The sequence below is a fragment of the Eretmochelys imbricata genome, chromosome 3 (assembly GCF_965152235.1).
Source record: "Eretmochelys imbricata isolate rEreImb1 chromosome 3, rEreImb1.hap1, whole genome shotgun sequence".
Classification (NCBI taxonomy): Eukaryota; Metazoa; Chordata; order Testudines; family Cheloniidae; genus Eretmochelys; species Eretmochelys imbricata.
In genome coordinates this window covers 174,938,307-174,959,728 of record NC_135574.1, presented here as the reverse complement: position 1 = coordinate 174,959,728, position 21,422 = coordinate 174,938,307, and the positions used below count along the sequence as shown (strand labels likewise).

The following is a 21,422-nucleotide window of genomic DNA, read 5'->3' as shown; positions in this document are numbered from 1 at the left end:
TTGTTAGCCTTTTTGACCACTGCTGTGCAGTGAACTGAACTTTTCAGAGAGCTATCCACTAAGACTTCAAGATCTCTTTCTAGAGTGGTAACTAATTTAGAACCCATCCTTTCATTGTCCCCTCTTGAACACTATAAATTGATTTAGATGGTACTGTTGCACAGAGCTCTGTTAAGATTTATACTGGTCCTTTTAGTATGAATACTAGAAGCCAAAAGCTCCTCCTTTGAGAATTTTGTTTACAGCAGGAAAACGTGACACCCTTTCATGCAGCATCAACCCCACTGTACTATACTAAAGATTGTAGACTTTGCTTTAATTATCTTTGCTTCTTGAAAAAATTGGCAGGTTTTCTACTTATAGTGGCAGCAAGTTCCAATGTGTGACACAAGCAAGTCCATCTTTGTAGCAGACACCTCGGGTGATTGATTATTACTATATTACTCCAGGGCTACTGTTATTCAAAGAACAAGTTTAATTGTTGACTTTAGTCTGTTGGAAAGGAGTCTGCAGTTTGGCTGCAAAATATCAACACAAGAAGATGACAGTTTAAAAGAAAAGGTATCGTGACCCCGGGCTGATAGCTGGAATGGCAACCACCATACAAAGAAAAGGAGTCTTGTGGCACCTTAGAGACTAACCAATTTATTTGAGCATGAGCTTTCGTGAGCTACAGCTCACTTCATCCGATGAAGTGAGCTGTAGTTCACGAAAGCTCATGCTCAAATAAATTGGTTAGTCTCTAAGGTGCCGCAAGTACTCCTTTTCTTTTTGCGAATACAGACTAACACGGCTGTTACTCTGAAACCACCATACACACACTCAAAGGTTATTAGCATTGTAGCTGGAATCCTCTGGGTAGGGATTATTGTACTCAGCTCTAGTGAATGGTGATTGTACTGCATATATAAAACCCATCCAATATTAATATAAGCACAGGTATCGGTCTAAGATTTGAGTCATAGTGCTTGGATCCAGATCTGAATGTCCCCAAAATCTGTAGGTGGTTGGACTCTGTGTTTTGGTTTGTGATATTATAGAAATACATTATAGAAATGTCAGCTGCAAAGTTGTCCTAAGAATTGAACTTCTCCATGGTCTGGTGTGGGAATGATCTTTGGATTTCACATTTTTGCTTTGGCATCCTGCCAATCAAAAGTAACATGAAAGATACAATGGTGACTCAAGAGGACAAAAGCAGTAGGAAGGCTTGAGGAAAAGGAATGGTGAGAAGCAAACACACAGGGAAAATGGGAGTTTTGCCACCTTCAATGGGCCCAAATTTTCATCTGAAAATGTCTAGGAGTTTAGTACTGCCTTTTTATTTAGTAAAAATTTATAAACGAATTCACAAAGTACACAAAGTACAAAATCCAGAAAAGAAATAATGTTCACAAAGCCAGAACCTTACACAAACTCATTTTGCTCTCCTTTTCTTACTGGAGTGCTCTCTCAAACTGCGTAAACTACCCTAGGCATAAATTGTGGTACCTTTAAAATGAGTTACCTTGCCTTTGCACTTACCAATACTTGATATCATCTAGTGCTAAAACTACAGATTTCCACTTTATCTTTACTTAGCAAACAACATTTTCCCCCTGCAAAATAATGTTTGATTAAAAAAATGCTGATATAACTTTTTGCCCCAGCATCCTTAGCACAAATGCAATATGTCTGAGATACATGTAGGCCGCCTTTACTAGAGAGGACTCTGAACTTTATTGGGAGTGTTCCAGTTGGGAAGATCCTGTGTGCTGCAATCCAGCCTCAGAGACCACAATTCCCATGATGCCTTGGGGAGAGAGAGAGAGAGAGAGAGAGAGAGAGAGAGAGAGAGAGACTTGCTCTTCCAGGAGTGCAGGGAGAGCAGGCGGTGGACTCCATTTTTGGGGAGAGGAGCCAGATTACTGGTGTGGAGCTCTGTCCATACCAGGAACTGCTGCTAGGAAGTTAGAAGCTGCTGCTGAGAACCTGCTGGGGCTTTGATTGAGCAGGGAGCCTCAGAGGCTGTTAGTGACTTCACTGAAGCCAGGGCAGAGACTGTTGCTGTGCCTGGAGCTGACTGAGGTGGGCCTGCAGTAAAGGCAGCATGAGTAACCCTCACTCTTGTTTGGGAAGGTACCTGCATGGGAAGGGGCACAGTAGAGAGTCTGAGTCTGAGGAGAGGCAGAATGATCATCCCATTGAACCAGGAGCCAGAGCTGCTGACATTTGGTGGAGCCAACTCCAGTCTTCAGAGGGGTTGTGCAGCTTGTTGCCTTGGCTGGACGGATACACAGAACCAACAGCGTGCTGTCTCCAGCTGCAGGTCTCCAAGCGCTCCCATGCAAGCAAGTGTCTAGGACTCTGAAATCCAGAGGAGTGTACACTGCAGGGTGGGGTAAATGGTGGCAGTGTAAATGCCAGTTACATAAGTTTAATTTATTACTGTATACTATATTTGTTAATTTATTTTATTCAACTGACCCTCTGGATTTAAATTAGTAGTGACATTTAATCTTAGTCAGTTATACCATGTTTCTTTAAGTTGTTAAGTAAAGGTGTGTTAACTCTAATTTAAGTATATTGGATGTATGCTATTATTAATTGGTATTTCTGAGTTAGACCCATGCCACAGATTTATTTATTATTATTATTATTTCTATTTGAAGGGGTTTATTCTGGAGGTTCCCAAGGCACGCCATTGAGTGTGTACAGGGGCCAGCCAGGTGGAGGCACCACCAATTTAAAATTCCTTTAGGAGTAAAGGGACTGCAGCAGAGGGATGAATAGAGGATTCCCACCTATCCAACAGCACCACTGGGATACTCAGGATCTCTTTTAATGTCAACATCGGGCGCCCAGACACACAGGAAAGTCTATTGATAGAGATTCTCTAGGTTTTAGTCAGGCAGAAAGGATGGAAGAGGATAAAGTATGGGCCACATCAGACGAGAAACGTTCACATAAAGAATCTGGCAGCAGAAAAGGGCAGGCAAATAAACAGTGACAAGTTTTTCAAGTGCTTGCACACAAATGTCAGAAGTCTAAATAATAAGACGGGTGAGCGAGAGTGCCTCGTGTTAAAGGAGGATATTGATATAATAGGCATCACAGAAACCTGGTAGAGTGAGGACAATCAATGGGACACAGTCATTCCGGGGTACAAAATATACCGGAAGGACAGAACAGGTCGTGTGGAGAGGAGGGAAGGGGAGGGGAGTGGCACTATATGTGAAAGAAAATGTAAAATCAAATGAAATAAAAATCTTAAATGAATCCACATGTTCCACAGAATGGATAGTAATTCCATGCGCTAATAAGAATATAACAGTAGGGATCTATTATCGAGCACCTGACCAGGACAGTGATAGTGATGATGAAATGCTAAGGGAGATTAGAGAGGCTATCAAAATAAAGAACTCAATAACAGTTGGGGATTTCAATTATCCCCACATTGACTGGGTACATGTCACCTCAGGATGAAATGCAGAGACAAAATTTCTCGATACTTTAAATGAGTGCTTCTTGGAGCAGCTGGTACAGGAACCCACAAGGGGAGAGGCAACTCTCGATCTAGTCCTGAGTGGAGCGCAGGATCTGGTCCAAGAGGTAACTATAACAGGACCGCTTGGAAATAGTGACCATAATGTAATAACATTTAACATTCCTGTGGTGGGAAGAACACCTCAACAGCCCAACACTGTAGCATTTAATTTCAGAAAGGGGAACTATGCAAAAATGAGGTGGTTAGTTAAACAGAAATTAAAAGGTACAGTGACTAGAGTGAAATCCCCGCAAGCTGTATGGACACTTCAAAGATACCATAATAGAGGCTCAACTTAAATGTATACCCCAAATTAAAGAACACAGTAAACGAACTAAATGCCCCTCTGCCATGTACATTGGTCAAACTGGACAGTCTCTACGTAAAAGAGTAAATGGACACAAATCAGATGTCAAGAATTATAACATTCATAAACCAGTCGGAGAACACTTCAATCTCTCTGGTCACGCGATTACAGACATGAAAGTCGCTATTTTACAACAAAAAAACTTCAAATCCAGACTCCAGCGAGAAACTACTGAATTGGAATTCATTTGCAAATTGGATACAATTAACTTAGGCTTGAATAGAGACTGGGAGTGGCTTAGTCATTATGCAAGGTAGCCTATTTCCCCTTGTTTTTTCCTACACCCCCCCCCCCCGATGTTCTTGTTAAACCCTGGATTTGTGCTGGAAATGGCCCACCTTGATTATCATACACGATGTAAGGAGAGTGGTCACTTTGGATAAGCTATTACCAGCAGGAGAGTGAGTTTGTGGGGGGGGGGGGGTGAGAAAACCTGGATTTGTGTTGGAAATGGCCCACCTTGATTATCATACACATTGTAAGGAGAGTGGTCACTTTAGATAAGCTATTACCAGCAGGAGAGTGAGTTTGTGTGTGTGGGGGGGGGGGTGAGAAAACCTGGATTTGTGCTGGAAATGGCCCAACTTGATTATCATACACATTGTAAGGAGAGTGATCACTTTAGATAAGCTATTACCAGCAGGAGAGTGGGGTGGGAGGAGGTATTTTTTCATGCTTTGTGTGTATATAATAAGATCTTCTACACTTTCCACAGTATGCATCCGATGAAGTGAGCTGTAGCCCACGAAAGCTTATGCTCAAATAAATTGGTTAGTCTCTAAGGTGCCACAAGTACTCCTTTTTTTTTTTGCGAACTAAAAAAGAGCCACTGTGGCTTAAAAACCATGTAAAAGAAGCAGTGAGAGATAAAAAGGCATCTTTTAAAAAGTGGAAGTCAGATCCTAGTGAGGTAAATAGAAAGGAGCACAAACACTGCCAAATTAAATGTAAAAATGTAATAAGAAAAGCCAAAAAGGAATTTGAAGAACAGCTAGCCAAAAACTCAAAAGGTAATAACAAAATGTTTTTTAAGTACATCAGAAGCAGGAACCCTGCTAAACAACCAGTGGGGCCCCTGGATGATTGAGATACAAAAGGAGCACTTAAAGACGATAAAGTCATCGCAGAGAAATTAAATGAATTCTTTGCTTCAGTCTTCACGGCTGAGGATGTTAGGGAGATTCCCAAACCTGAGCCATCTCTTGTAGGTGACAAATCTGAGGAATTGTCACAGATTGAAGTGTCACTGGAGGATGTTTTGGAATTAATTGAGAAACTTATCAGTGACAAGTCACTGGGACCAGATGGCATTCACCCAAGAGTTCTGAAAGAACTCAAATGTGAAATTGCAGAACTATTAACTATGGTTTGTAACCTGTCCTTTAAATCAGCTACTGTACCCAATGACTGGAAGATAGCTAAAGTAATGTCAATATTTAAGAAGAGCTCTAGAGGTGATCCTGGCAATTACAGACCGGTAAGTCTAACGTCAGTACTGGGAACATTAGTTGAAACAATAGTAAAGAATAAAATTGTCAGACACATAGACGAACATAAATTGTTGCGCAAAAGTCAACATAGTTTCTGTAAAGGGAGATCGTGTCTTACTAATCTATTAGAGTTCTTTGAGGGGGTCAACAAACATTCGGACAAGGGGGATCCAGTGGACATAGTGTACTTAGATTTCCAGAAAGTCTTCGACAAGGTTCCTCACCAAAGGCTCTTATGTAAATTAAGTTGTCATGGGATAAGAGGGAAGATCCTTTCATGGATTGAGAATTGGTTAAAAGACAGGGAACAAAGGATAGGAATAAATGGTAAATTTTCAGAATGGAGAGGGGTAACTAGTGGTGTTCCCCAAGGGTCATTCCTAGGACCAATCCTATTCAACTTATTCTTAAATGATCTGGAGAAAGGGGTAAACAGTGAGGTGGCAAAGTTTGCAGATGATACTAAACTGCTCAAGATAGTTAAGATGAAAGCAGACTGTGAAGAACTTCAAAAAGATCTCACAAAACTAAGTGATTGAGCAACAAAATGACAAATAAAACTCAATGTGGATACATGTAAAGTAATGCACATTGGAAAAAATAACCCCAACTATACATACAATATGATGGGGGCTAATTTAGCTACAACTAATCAGGAGAAAGATCTTGGAGTCATCATGGATAGTTCTCTGAAGATGTCCACGCAGTGTGCAGCGGCAGTCAAAAAAGCAAACAGGATGTTAGAAATCATTAAAAAAGGGATAGAGAATAAGACAGAGAATATCTTATTGCCCTTATATAAATCCATGGTAGCCCACATCTTGAATACTGCATACAGATGAGGTCCCCTCATCTCAAAAAAGATATACTGGCATTAGAAAAGGTTCAGAAAAGGGCAACTAAAATGATTAGGGGTTTGGAACGGGTCCCATATGAGGAGAGATTAAAGAGGCTAGGACTTTTCAACTTGGAAAAGAGGAGACTAAGAGGTATATAAAATCATGAGTGGTGTGGAGAAAGTGAATAAGGAAAAGTTATTTACTTGTTCCCATAATATAAGAACTAGGGGCCACCAAATGAAATTAATGGGCAGCAGGCTTAAAACAAATAAAAAGAAGTTCTTCTTCACTCTGCACATAGCAAACCTGTGGAACTCCTTGCCTGAGGAGGATTTTTATCCTCCAAGAGGATTTTTATCCAAATATCACCTATTATGTGAATGTAAGTTATGTCCCCTGATATCCATCAGAAATCCATCCACGCATAATTTTGCATATTTCCCATTCCATTTGGACGAACAGGGGAGTTTATTATATGTCACTTATCAGTACTTCAGAGAAGAGAAACAATGATACTCCCATACAGGTCTAACACAATATGATACCTTCAGTATGTTACACTGTGTTAGGTCTTATCTATATAAGTCTTATTACATAGGTGAACACATCCTGTTTTTAGGCCTGGGCACAGGTCATTGCTGGGAGGGAGCATCCGATTACATGTAGCGTCTGAAAGATTTAGAAGCACCTTCAAAGTGGCAATAGGGTTGTAAATGTGGACAAGGAGAAGAATAATGCAATGTACAAGGAATGTGTAAGGGGAAAATGTTAAATGATAACATCATGCAATAACAAATCAGTCACTTTAGCTTCAATTTGACATTTTTGTTCTTCACCTTCTAGTACAGAACAAGACAAAAGAGTAGATAATAAAAGAGCAAAAGTTAAGTGTGTTTAACTGCTCCGGTCTTTTGGCAGTTGCAGCAAGGAGTGTATGACATGGGTATTTTGACATACGGAGTGACTACTCAATTTAAAGGAAAGGTAACATGAATAGGCAAATATCCAGTGGGAAAACATAATACACTATTACCCACTAAGGAAAGAATGACAGACAACTGGCTACCAGCAAAGCTAAATAATTTACTAGAGAATACCGTCAAATACAGTACAGGAAACTTTTAAAAGCAAGGTTGCAACAGCTGTCAAGAACAGAATCACAGACATTGCCCCTGCCTTATGCTCAAAGGTCCAGATTTTGCGAACTACTGGTGCTGAGTAGGTTATTCCTTGTAGAGATCCACAGATTTCAACAGGATTATTCATCCAGTAGTGCAGATGAGAGAATCTGGCCCACATTTTTCACCTTGCACATACAACAGATACAGTTATCCATGAATACCACAAGCTAGTTATGATTACTGGTAATATTTGTATGTGAAGTCTGGTATAAAAAATACCTCTGGAGCTATGTAGTCTGGTGTTCCGCAAAATGTAGTGGTTGTTACTCCGTTCAGAATCCCTTCTTTACACATTCCGAAATCCGCTAGCTTGCAATGACCCTCTGCATCCAGAAGAATATTGTCCAATTTCAGGTCTCTGGGATAATAAAAAGGTATAAGATTCAGTATTTAACCCTTTCTCTCAAACAGGCCACATACTGCAAAATTTTTGAGTACATGGCTCCTGTTTGACCTACAAACTGTAGGAAAGCACAAACAGGTAAGTGCACAGCAAAAACAAACAGAATCAGCTGTTCACTATGTGCATGTAGAGTTTGCAGGAGTCATTTTGGTGTAACAAGAAAATTGAGGGAACCAAGCACTTTGTAGGATTAGGCCCTTAAACTTTCATCAGCTGCATAAAAGTAAAGCCTCAAGGCCAACCCAACCGCACTCAGCACAGTATCAAGGATGAGTGTGAGAAGACTTGCTCCTGTATAATTCTCAAACCTAGGCCTGGCCAGGGGCCACTTTAGATTCCATTATACCTGAGGCCCTGTCTGCACCAAAGAGATTCACAATGGACAAAGTCTAACAATGAAGTTATACGGGAGTCAAACTCTAATGTAGATCTGCTGTATCAGTGCAAAACGAGGCTTACCCCAGTGATGCTTACCTGGGCATGTTACTGAGTTACAATATCTGCAGAGTTGCACCACTGCAGCCTGTCTATATTAGGAGTCTGCACTGGTGTGTAATCAAACTGATGTAATTGCATCAGCACAAATTCCTTAATGTAAACAGAGGCTAAGAAAAGTAGAAGTAGCCGTTCTAGCAATCAGGGATCATCGTCTTGCTCCAGACATGGCCCTTTGCCATGAGAGAAGAAAGACACCAAACTATTACTCCAGCTTGACTGCACTCAGAGGTTCTGTCTACGCTGGAGGATTCCTCCAGAGGCAGGCTACACAGGCTTTCCTTTTCCTTTGTGCTGCTGGAGTGGTGCAAAGAGCCAGAGCACGTTGGGGATCTGGCCTCAAAAACTGGTAGGAAGTTACCATTGGCAAAGGCTAGCAATGTTCTGAGATCTGAGATTGGCGGTGCCTCCACCTGGCTGGCCCCTGTACACACACGCCTGGGCAGGGGTCAGCAAACTATGGCCCAGGGGCCGCATCTGACCCTCCAGAAGTTTTAATCGGCCCATGAGCTCCCGTCAGGGAGCAGGGTCCAGGGCTTGTCCTGCTCCGGCACTCCAGCCAAGGAGCAGGGTCAGGAGCTTGCCCCTCTCCGCACAGCTCCTGGAAGCAGCGGCATGTCCCCCCTCTGGCTCCTATGCGTAGTGCAGCCAGGAGGCTCTGCAGGCTGTACCCGCCCCAAGCGCCACCCCCGCAGCTCCCATTGGCCAGGAATCACGGCCAATGGGAGCTGCAGGGGTAGCACCTGCGGATGGGGCAGCGTGCAGAGCTGCCTGGTCATACCTCCACATAGGAGCTGGAGGGGGGACACACTGCTGCTTCTGGGAGCTGCTTGAAGTAAGCGCTGCCCAGAGCCTGCACCCCTGACCCCCACCCGCGTCCCAACCCCCTGCCCCAGCCCTGATCCCCCTCCCACTCTCGAATCCCTCAGTCCCAGCCCAGAGCACCCTCCTGCACCCCCAACCCCTCATTCCCAGCCCCACCCCACAGCCTGCACCCTGAGCCGGAGCCCTCACCCCCACCTGTACCCCAGCCCCAGTTTCATGAGCATTCATGGCCCACGAAACAATTTCCATACCCAGATGTGGCCCTCAGGCCAAAAAGTTTGCCCACTCCTGCTCCAGGGCATGCCTTGGGAACCTCCAGGAATAAATCTATTCTAATAAATAATAATAATAATAAATAATAATCTGTGGCATAGCTCTACCTCAAAATACCAATTATAAATAATACATATCCAATATACTTAAATTAGAGAGCAACGTTCAATAATCCATCTCCTAAACATTAAGGCAATATTTATATATCCTTTTAGGCTGAACGTGCACACAGAACACACTGCAATTTGAAGCACTTTTGAGTCAAATAAGGACAGTTTTATTGTTCCAGCACTCAAATAGCATCTCTTAAAGCCACTCTGTTCATTGTGCTAAATGTAACACTTAGCAGTTTCTAAAATTGGCATATTTTTCAGTCCTGCAATCTGTGATTTTAAGAGGGGCACAGTACTGCCAACAACAGAATCCTCAATGCTGGAGTTAAAAGCAAGAGCTGTCAAATACACCCAGGAAAGAAGACATCCTATCATAATTTGCATGAACAGTCACTTAAAAATATTGGATTGGGTTCCTCTACTAGAATTTTAGTTCAAAGTTCTGATTCCAATGAGCGTGAAGACTCAGGAGGGTAAGCTCCCAGCCTTGCAATACTTCATTATTTTCTTTGCATAAAAAACTGTTCAGAAATAACCTCACAGGAATATAACACATTCATTGTTAAAGAGCAGCACAGCACATCCTAGCAGCTGGTTTCTAATCATTCTTAGCATGAATGTGTTTATGTCAAAAATACCCAATTCTCAGTTACTAGATTGGGAGGGGTCGAAAACATGTTGAAAAAGGGATATCCACCTTTCCTGTCTTCCACAGTATTTATACATTTTCTAAAAATACTGTTGATGATTATCTCATGATTTAATACAGTGGATACTGTGTACCATTAATTTACCTGTCACTTGCCTTAGGTTGGACCAAGAGGGGTAGAAAAACACTTGAATGAAAAAGCAAACAAGTAAAGAAACAAATCGATAAAAACAACAAAAAGATAAGTAGAAAGTGTTTCTGCTTAGAGGAGCATTATGCAATCCTTTTGATTGTTATTTATTAATTTAAATGTATACAAAACTTAAAGAAGTGTCTGTCTGGGCTCTGAACACCTCTGGCATATGTTAAAAATACAAGCCAATAAATACAGACCAAAAAAAAAGAAAAAAAAAAAACCAAAAAATAGCTTTTCCTAAGGCAAGGAAGGGAACAAAATCCCACTCTATGTTCACACTATACCAAATACTCAGCTGGAGCCAACTACGCTAAAACAGACTTAGTAGTATCATTCAGCCATATTTCAGCAATACTTGTGTAACATATATGCCTAATAGGGAGGTATCTCTTTAAGAAACCTATGCGAGGTAGGGGTAGGAGTGAGTTGTGCTGGGTCATTGTTGCTAGACAGATTTACCACTCCCCATCCAGAAGTTTCTAGAATTGGGTTTAGTAGTTTTGGATGCTCCAATAGGTTCCCTGTTGCTGGAGTCAGACTCCGTGAGGGCAAGTGGTCAGGGTAACTGCTTTACAAAAGGCCATGTGCCCTGCGAGAGTTGGGAGAAAGGAGCAGAAAGGAGGCTGTTTTCCCTAACTCTGAAGCATCTTGCAGCAGGTTAATGGCATTGTTAACTCTCCAGCTGGGAAGCATGGCCAATGTCAATTACAGAACGGGGAAATTGGGAGGGAAAAATAATTTCTTCTATTTTAATTGTATACTTTGAATGTTATTTGATTTTAGCTAAATTGTTTTTGTTAAATTGTCTCAACGAGTTTGATTCACCAACTTCTCTTTAAATGTGATAATGAGGAAAGAGTTATTTATATTTTGCTATTCTCAGTTTTGTATTTTCTCATAACGGTTTTTAAATCTATATATTTAACTGAGTAGTAAAGTAAAGTTAAGAGTCTGCATGGATTCCAACTCAAGATTCCCACAAGGGAATGGAGGGAAGATGGTGCTTTTGACTGACCTGTTTAGATTTAATTAGTTTTCTTCATTTATGTTTATGTATAACTGTGAAGATAATATATGAGGATCATAAAATAGCCATGTTATGTTCTAAAATTAAATTATTACAGTAGAACCTCAGAGTTACGAACTGACCAGTCAACCACACACTCATTTGAAAGCGGAAGTATACAATCAGGAAGAGCAGAGACCCCTCGCTGCCAAAAAAGCAAACACAGTACTGTGTTAAACAAAAACTACAAAAAAAAAAAAAGGGAAAGCAGCATTTTTCTTCTGTACAGTAAAGTTTCAAAGCTGTATTAAGTTAATATTCAGTTGTAAACTTTTGAAAGAACAACCATAAAGTTGTGTTCAGAGTTACGAACATTTCAGAGTTACAAAAACCCTCCATTGCTGAGGTGTTCGTAACTCTGAAGTTCTAGTGTATTATTTATTGTATCTTTAACATAAGATTTTATAAAGTTATAAATTAACTTCATTCATTTTGTTCTTGTTGGGACTTGAATGTGGGGAAGTTGACCCTGTGCAATCCTTGCTGAAAATCCTTAGAGACTGAATTCTGGGTCTCCAGCTACTTTTCTATGGGAGTTGGGAGTTTTTTAGTTACTGGAGAAGGGCAATGAAGTGAACTGTAGCCCATCCAAAGGTTACATTTGCAGAACTGAAGACCTCATTCCTAGTCAAATCACTCCAACCTTCCTTCAGCATGAACCAAGCACCCTCATCCACTGACAACCCAGCCATCCAAGAAATAATTAAAGGCAAAGTCACAAGAATCAAGATTTTTAACTTCATGAATCTGGTCTATGCTTTATGAAACAGTCTGCCTCACCTTGTGTCCCTCTACCCACAACCACAGGGATCACGGGAGCTAATCCCTTGGTACCAACTCTTCTCAGTTCAGGCAGCATTGCTCCACTCTGTTGGCAACTGTAAAGAGCTCCAGCTGACCACCCACATAAGGTCCACCAGGGCAGGCCACAAAGTCTACTGTCCCAATACCAATGTAAGCACCCTCCTGAGTGCATTCCAGGACCACACTGGAAAAAAAGCCCCACCTCTAGGAACAAACAACAACAAAACAAAAAATCCCCCCACATCAACCCTTTCAACCTAGTGGGTCAACCATTTCCGCTCACCATCCTGGGCAAGCCCCAATTACAGAATCTGTCATTGTCATAGATAGGAGACAGACACTAACCAGCTCAAGCCTACCCCCTGCCAATGGGTTGGGATAAATAAAACAAAAGAGTTAACTCCAAAAACCACACAAGCCCTCCATGAGACACTGCTTCCATCGGAGTCACGAGTGCTACACACACAAGGGTATGTGTTCAGACAACACTGTGACATCATTTAGTAGATCTAACAAAGAGAAGACTGGACTCTTGAAGACTGGGAAATTTCTACTGTGTGCAAACACTCTGATGAGAATTGCGAAACCATTTACAATCCAGGCTGAGCTAGCTGAGCTAATAAAGGGATCAACTACAGCACCAAAGCAGTGCTGCCAGGAAATTAAATCTTCTAGGTGGAGGTTCAGAAACAAGCTTGTATTTGTAGGGGTTTTTTAACCTTCCAAATTTGGAAATCCCCACGACCTATGAGGTAATAAAAGCTGCATTAGAAAGTTGAGCTGTTAGGGTCAAACAATCATAGCATGATTACATTTGACACAATCTGGAAACCAATTCCAGCTAGTATCAAAACAGAAGTTAAGAACAGAAAAAAGGTCAAAATGTGGCTAATTATGACAGAGGATTGATTAAATTCAAGGGATTGCTCAGAAGACTGGAAACTCTGGAATTTGTAGTGATAAGACTGAGCCTGGAAGCTAACTATTCTTCCTAACTCACTGATCTTGGAATTGGGGATTTCCCAGTGCTGGCAGAGGACACACTGGCAGCTGCTAGTATCTATTGTTTAACATTTAGTGAAGGCCAGCAGCATGCTTGACAATGAATAGAAAATAGATGAAGACATAGCCACCACCCCAAGGATCTTCTAACCTAAAACAATCCTAGAGAGCAATAAAACACAGACCGCCATGTGGTAGAGAGGCATAGTGGTGCAGTCATTGGTTTTATTTGCTTAAGGGTAGATAGACATTTGTAATGGGAAAGTTGGACAGTGACTCTAAGATAATTAATAGACAGGAAGAGTCTGAATACATCAAAAGTGGATGATGCCATTTACATCACACAAGTTTAAACCTACCTGCAAATGATCATCACATATTAGTGCAGTGATGCTTGTAGCCTTCTTTATTTAAACAGTTAATATTTACTTGATTAGGGTTCACCTCTAGAAAAGCTAGAGTATGTGAGTTATCATTAAATGGAGGATCCCTGAGACGCACATGAGGCATAAAAAAATCTTTAGTTAGCCAAGAATTCAACACCTATTATAATCATATAAAGGACAGTAAAAAAAAAAAAAAGAACTTGTATACTCATGGCTCCTTGTGGGGAAATCCATAGACAGGAGAGTGTGATGACAGGCTAGTTTCCACTATCCTGATCTTCCCAATAATGTTCTAGGTGCCACCCTCTTTTACGCTAGTGCCCATTTTAGCCTATGCATATTCATAATGCATATATACCCCTTTTCTTCTTATCTTAACTTCCGCAACATTTACAATAATAGTCGTTATGGCATCAGTGCAGTTAATGCTTGTGACTTGTGACATATATTCATTAAAAATACCTAAAATATCAGTAATTCATATTTGTTGTTTCTTACTTCATCTTACTGCACTTATTTATACTTCACACTTGTGACTTGAGGTCTGTTATCTGTCATTTACTTATGTCAAGCTATACTTAGGCCTTTCCACTCATGTTTACTATCAGTACAGGTCCTTAGGCTTCCAGGTTCACTACTTGCATGGCAGCAGAAGCCACACCTTTAGGCATCATCTGAAATCCTACACACGCTACATTCTGAACCTTTTCCAAACTGTGACTCTCATCGACTATAAGGCCAGATGATGATCATCTATTCTAATCTCCTGCACATTGCAGGCCACAGAACCTTACCCACCCCCTCCTGAAATAGACCAATAACCTCTGGCTGAGTCACTGAAGTCCTTAAATCATGATTTAAAAACTTCAAGTTACAGAGAATCCACCATTTGCGTTATGCAAGTGATGCATGCCCTGTGTTACAGAGGAATGTGAAAAACCCACAGGATTTGTGCCAATCTGAGCCAGGGGAAAATTCCTTCCCGACCCCAAATATGTCCATCAGTTAGACTCTGAGCACGTGGGGAAGAGCCAGCAGCCAGACACCTAGGAAAGAATTCTCTGTGATAACTCAGAGCCCTCCCCATCTAGTGTCCCATCACTGGCCATTAGAGACATTTGCTACTAGCAGTCGCAGACCAGCTGCATGCCATTGTAGGCAGTCTCATCATACCATCCCCTCCATAAATTGATCAAGCTCAAGTTAGATTTTTTGCCCCCCATTATTTCCCTTGGAAAGCTGTTCCAGACTTCACTCCTCTGGCTTTTAGAAATCGTTGTCTAATTTCAAGCCTAAACTTATTGGTGGCCAGTTTATATCCATTTGTTCTTTTGTCAACATTAGCGCTTAACTTAGATAACTCCTCCCCTTCCCTGGTATTTGTCCCTCTGATGTATTTATAGAGAGGAATCATATCTCCCCTCTGCCTACTTTTGGTTAAGCTAAACAAGCCAAGCTCTTAGAGTCTCCTCTCATAAGGTGGATTTTCCATTCCTCTGATCATCCTAGTAACCTTTCTCTGTACCTGTGCCAGTTTGAATGAATCTTTCTTAAACATGGGACACCAGAATTGCACACAGTGTCCCAGATGAGGTCTCACCAGTGCCTTGTATAATGGTACTAACACTTCCCTGTCTCTGCTGGAAATACCTCATCTGATGCATCCCAGGATTGCATTAGCCTTTTTTCATGGCCGCATCACATTGGTCTCATAGTCATCCTGTGATCAACCAATACTCCCAGGTCTTTCTCCTACGGTGTTGCTTCCAACTGATAAGTCCCCAGTTTACAGCAAAAATTCTTGTTGTTAGTTCTTAAGTACATGACCTTGCACGTTGCACTATTAAATTTCCTCCCATTTCTATTACTCCAGTTTTCAAGGTCACCCAGCTCTTCCTCTCACTTGACCCTCACAGAAAGAAGTTCTGGGACCCCTTCGTCTAGTCAAAAGGACAGGTGGAGGGGTTGCAACCCTTAACTGCCAGTTGAGAACCCATATGTTAATGGACCTTAAAACTATTCTTAACATAAGCAAAAAATATACTGGAGTTAAACTAAATTAGGAGAAATTTGAAAGAGACTTTAAAACAATAGCAGCAGAATTCCTATAGATAAACATGTAGGAAGTGAGGAGACAAGTTGAGAGGTTAACAAAATGCCAAAATTCATGCTAGAATAGTCAAATGAAAGTCTATCAAGGCTGCAAGACCTTCTGTACCTGAAACCACTGAGGAGTATTTGGTTCATTTACAGTTAAAACATTTTAAAAAACAAATAGTTATGCAACTCTGGAAAAAGAAAATCAAATGACTAAACAGGCATACGGGAAGAGAGCTGGTAGGCTGAGGAACTTCACCCTGTCCTACATAGAAAAGATAAAGAAGCAAAATGAGTATAACAGAAAAGAATGGTCAGGAAGTATATCTTTGCACCACATTGGGGTCAATGAAGAAACTGAAAGCAAGTGAAGAGCATCCCATACGGACAAGAATTCAGACGAGAGACTGACTATCCCCACTAGGGTGACCAGATGTCCCAATTTTATAGGGACCCTCCCGATATTTGGGGCTTTGTCTTTTATAAGTGCCAATTACCCCCCACCCCCGTCATGATTTTTCACCCTTGTGATCTGGTCAATCTAATCCCCACTAGAAAAAGTGCCATGTTTTTTCATTCCTTAGAAAAGCAGTATAGTATATTCTTCTTTGTTTTGATTAACTAAGGATAGTATTTTCTTTAGAAATGTTTCCCTTACATGTATGAAAAATGTGCATGTACATGCATGTACCTGCATGTGGATGGTGTGTGTGTGTTTGCTAGCAGGACAAGTGCAAGGCTCTGTTATCCATCATGTCACCCCAGTCTAATTTCTTCCCTCTTATTACTCTATACCTATTTCACACTGCCACCGCATTTGTACATTACTTGAGTGAACACATGGTGCTCTCCACATATGTTCCTTGGAGACAGAAAAGCTGATATGTAGCCAATTATGGCTGCAAAAGAGCCATATATGCTGTGGCTTCCCCCACTTTTGTGATGACCCAAGTCCTGCTTGAGGTGTGGGAGATGTGGCCCACATCACTTCTTATCCAAGGTCTCCTGTGTGACAATGTAAAGTGGTCCCAACCAAGCCAATGGACTAGTTTGTACAGATTTATCATATAAATTGTGTATATTTACCATATAATTCTCTCTCTCCTAACTACACTGCTCCAAAAAACACTTCTATTTAAATGTGCAGTACCCTCTGCTGTGCAATATACAATTAGAGCAGTAACTTCTGATTGTGCAGCCATGAAAAATGTTACTGTGATATTATTCTGGTGTCTGTGTTCACTAATTGTGTTCAAACTCAATAACAGAGGATGCTGAAAAGAACTATTTTATTTGAGTATATTTTTAATTATACTTAGCACAGGGTTTAAGGAAGCTCTTTAAAAGACACTGAGCTTCCTCAACTCCCTTCAACTTCAGTGGGAGTTGGAAATATTCTGCATCTGGCTGGATTGGTTGTTTTTTTTAATAGGCATAAAAAGGGAGTAGCAGTTTTGACAGTGTTAAGGCCTGCGTTTCCCCAGAACTGCTCTAAGAAATAGCCAACTATTTTGTTAATTTGGATAGTGAGTAAATAGCCATCAATCTCTGCAATTTAGAGTAACTGTCTACACAGAACGACTCATTCTGTCTTTTGATTCCCAGTATTAATGCCAGTTGTCTTCCTCTAAATCAGAACCTCCCAAATGATATAGTGTGGCGTAGCTCAGTGACAACAGTCTATTAGATTTCTTCTTTCTCCTTTTGCATTCTCTTCTCAGGGACTAAGAAAAGTCACCTGTGTCTAGCAAAATGAGACCCCACAACATGAGAGGATTGCAAACCGCCCAACCAGTCATGCTAGGAAAATGCCCAAGTCACCTGAATGCAGTAGAAATATATTAAGCTATCTTTTTCCTGGTTAGTGTGCCAAAATCTACTGTACAGACGCAGTTCAGTTGACTTCAGTAATTGACTATCGAAAATACGCTCTTTATCAACATTTCTTTTTTCAAGAAGCATTAAATAGAATAATTTGGGCCTCGGCTTTGATTTGTGAACACTTGCCAGCATCACAGATAACCATGCAAGATAGCATGACTGAAGGATGTGTTCGAGAGAGATCCAGGACTATAATAGCAAGGCTGGTGCAGGTCAAAACAGAGGTGCATGTACACATGCCATGTGGACTGTAGGCCTCCAATGGAGGGGATGAGAATTTGTACAGTGCCCACTCATACCTGGCCCAGTTCTGCAAAGGGCCCTTCCTGTAAGGTGCTCAGTGCCCTCAGTTCTAATAAGAGTTGAGATTATCATGCAGGATTGGATTATTATAACCTGACCACCAGAACGTCTCACACATATTTATTTAGCTAACACAGATAATTATATTTCCATTAGTCAAAGCAAATGCATTTAAGTAACCAAAATGGATTTCTACCAGTAACATCAGAACATCTGCCAAATACCACATACTATAGTCTTTGAATCAGGGTAAATATGAGCTCCTTTATATAAATCTACATTTGAACAACAAAATCAAGTAGCTAAGAAACACGGTCACATACTGGTTTAAGCAAACAATCATTTTACAAGGCTATATATCTACAGCAACTTCAAAATAAAGAACAAAACCAAAAAGCATATAAGTTTCAGTGTGGGTGGCACTGGATTAAAAAAAAAAAATTCCAGGAGCCCAGAGATGCATTTATTTTAGAAGCTAATCATTGCATTGGAGGCAAGGATCAGTTGTTTTTTTTTTGTTTTTGTTTGTTTTGTTTTTTGATTTTTCAATTAAATGCAAAGTTGGGAGTTAAATAAAGCATCGTAACTTATTGTAAGCTTGTAAAGAATAATAGAATATCAGGGTTGGAAGGGACCTCAGGAAGTCATCTAGTCCAACCACCTGCTCAAAGCAGGACCAATCCCTAATTTTTGCCCCAATCCCTAAATGGCCCCCTCAAAGATTAAACTCACAACCCTGGATTTAGCAGGCTAATGCTCAAACCACTAAGCTATCCCTCTCCCTAAAAATAAAAAATGGAAAGGGTGCATGAAAATCATCCCCACAGCCCTGAGCACGCGTCCCTCCCCCCGTTTCCCATCCCCTGTGGACTGGAAAACGTAGATAGTACGCAGGCGGGCGGGACCAGGGTCTAGCCAAGCTACAGTAAAATGCTGGCAGTAATGTAAAGAAAGGGAGCAGCACTGTATATATGTACTCTTTAATTGTTCTGAACTGCTCAGAAAAGCAGACTATATAAAAGAATCCTGAGGTCTTTCATAATTTTTAACTTCTATTTTGCCACTGTTGTTTATAATAAACCCCTTGAACAGTGTACCTGAGATAATATTAGTTGACATTGTTTTCTTCTATGGGAACACCTGGCTTCCACTGCAAAGCTTGAATGGTCAGGATGTTCAGGGAGGGAGTCACAGGAGGCGGAAGGGAAGGAAACATCCCCTTCTAAGCCATGAAGAGGCCATGGAACGCTTCTAAGCTGCTTGCGTTTGGAAGCATGAGAATTCTTTATCCCATTATCACACAGCAATTAACCATTTGAACTAGGTAGCAAGCGGAAATTATTTTTCTGAGTCAACAAACCTGATTCTTCCACATTTATGGAATTGGGCCCCGATTCATTTAAGCATATGCTTACATGCTTACCGGAACATGGATGCTTTCCTGAATCAAGGCTTAATGGACTTGTCTGGTGCCTGATACAAACTCACAATTTTCTGTCATTTTATTTGGTGCTGCGTCTCAACATTAGTGTACAGTACATCTCTTGATCACCAGAACTTCAGTTGTCTGAAATGTCACAATCTGAAAGAGGATTCTGTTTTCTCAAATCCATTAACTCTACTGGCATAATTATCTGAAACCTCAGTTCTTCAAGCATATTCATTGTCCCCCATAACATTCAGATAACTAATGTGTGATGGGGCATCTGAATCTCCAGGCAACACAAGGGATCCAGGAGTGGCGTTACAGCCAGGGAGCCCAAGACTGAACCTTCGAGCCCAGCTACCAAATACTCCTCCTTCTCCCCTCTGAAGAGTCAAAACTGCTTGCCCGATGGCAAGGGTCCTTATGACTTAGTCCGGCAATGTAATCTTCTGAAGCCTTGGCGTGCATGGGATGGGTTGCTAGTTACCGCTCACCCACCCGAGCCAGCCTTAGGTCCCGGATATGGCCAAGACCGAGGAGCCTCAACTGGGGGACACCCTCTCCCTGGAACAACAGGAAAAGGCTTTGTGCCTGCTGGCCACCTTTCGTACAACTTTCACCGGCCTCCCTGGTCAGACTAGCATCGATCAGCACACCATTAAGATGAACCCCGGGGAGGTGATTAGGGAAACCACTCACCTGCTCCTGCGACAGACATGGGAAGTTGTTGAAAGGGAAGTCCAAGCGATGATGGAGCTAGGAGTCATAGAATGATCGCAGAGCGAATGGCTCAGTCCCATCGTGTTGGTTCCGAAGCCTGATGGGACCCTCCGATTCTGCATAGATTTCCAAAGAGTGAACACGATATCAAAGTTCGATGTGTACCCGATGTCCAGGATCGATTAACTCAATTGTCTGGGGACCACCAGATACATTCATGACCCTTTACTTCACAAAAGGCTACTGGCAGATCCCCTTGGACCCGAACTCCAAAGAGAAGACTATGTTCAGTACGCCAGGTGGGCTCTACCACTTCACTCGGATGCCCTTCGGCCTTCATGAAGCCCCATCGCCTGATGGACCACCTCCTGGACCCCCACACTGAGTACGCTGCGGCCTACCTAGATGATGTTGTTGTCTACAGCCGCCAGTGGGAGGTACATTTAAATGAGGAGGCCGCTGTTCTCCGGACCCTGTGAGGGGCTGGGCTCACGGCCAACCCAAAGAAATGTCAAATCGGCTGCATGAGATTGTGTAACTAGGCTCTACCCTTGGCAGGGGCCTCATCTGCCCCCTCAGAGGAAAGGTCCAGGCACTGCAATTGTACCCGGCCCCGACGACAAAAGTGCTAGGTACGACAGTTCATAGGCCTGGCTGGATACTACCGATGCTTCGTGTCCCAATTCGCATCCCTTGCAGCCCCCCCACGGCCCTCCTCACCAAGGACAGCCCCCACTGGGTACGCTGGTCGACGGAGCGTGAAGACACTTCCCAGACTCTTAAGGGAAGGCTATGTCAGGAACCCATCTTATTCAGCCACAACTTCAACCGGGAGTTCTTGGTGCAAACGGATATGGGGCTTGGGGCCATCATCTCCCAGGAGGTGGACGGAGAAGAACATCCTATCCTCTTCCTCAGCCGCAAGCTTTTTCCTCGTGAATGCAAATACTCGGTCATCGAGAAGGAGGCCCTCGCCATCAAGTGGGTGATCGACGTGCTCAATACTATCTTCTCGGGGCCCCGTTCATCCTGATCACCAACCACGCACCCCTGAAGTGGCTGAACACCATGAGGGACTCTAACGCCAGGCTGATGCACTGGTACCTTATCCTCCAGAAGTATGCCTTTACCGTCAGGCATCGGACAGGTAAGGAGAATGCCAATGCTGATTTCTTCTCCCGCTTAGGGGGGAATCAAGAGACCAGCCCCAAAGATTGGGAGCTGGAGTTGAGGGGTGAGTGTGTAGTGGGGCAGATTGGCCACCCACAGACCTGGAGGGGGAGGAGCCCCTCATTGAACCCTGGTGGGCGGAGCCACGCCACACTCAACCCTCTTGCCAGAAGTCAGTGGGAGGAACTAGAAGTACGAAAGGCAGGCTGA

At 42.2% G+C, this 21,422-nt stretch overlaps 1 protein-coding gene across 1 annotated transcript in view; it reads right to left on the bottom strand.

The window, feature by feature from the left end:
* PRKCE (protein kinase C epsilon) overlaps positions 1–21,422 on the bottom strand; it is a 507,843-nt gene that overhangs the window by 38,390 nt on the left and 448,031 nt on the right. The window contains exon 12 of the mRNA XM_077811974.1: positions 7,623–7,761. Within this exon, the coding sequence (XP_077668100.1) occupies positions 7,623–7,761 (139 nt within the window). The remainder of the gene's footprint in view (positions 1–7,622; positions 7,762–21,422) is intronic.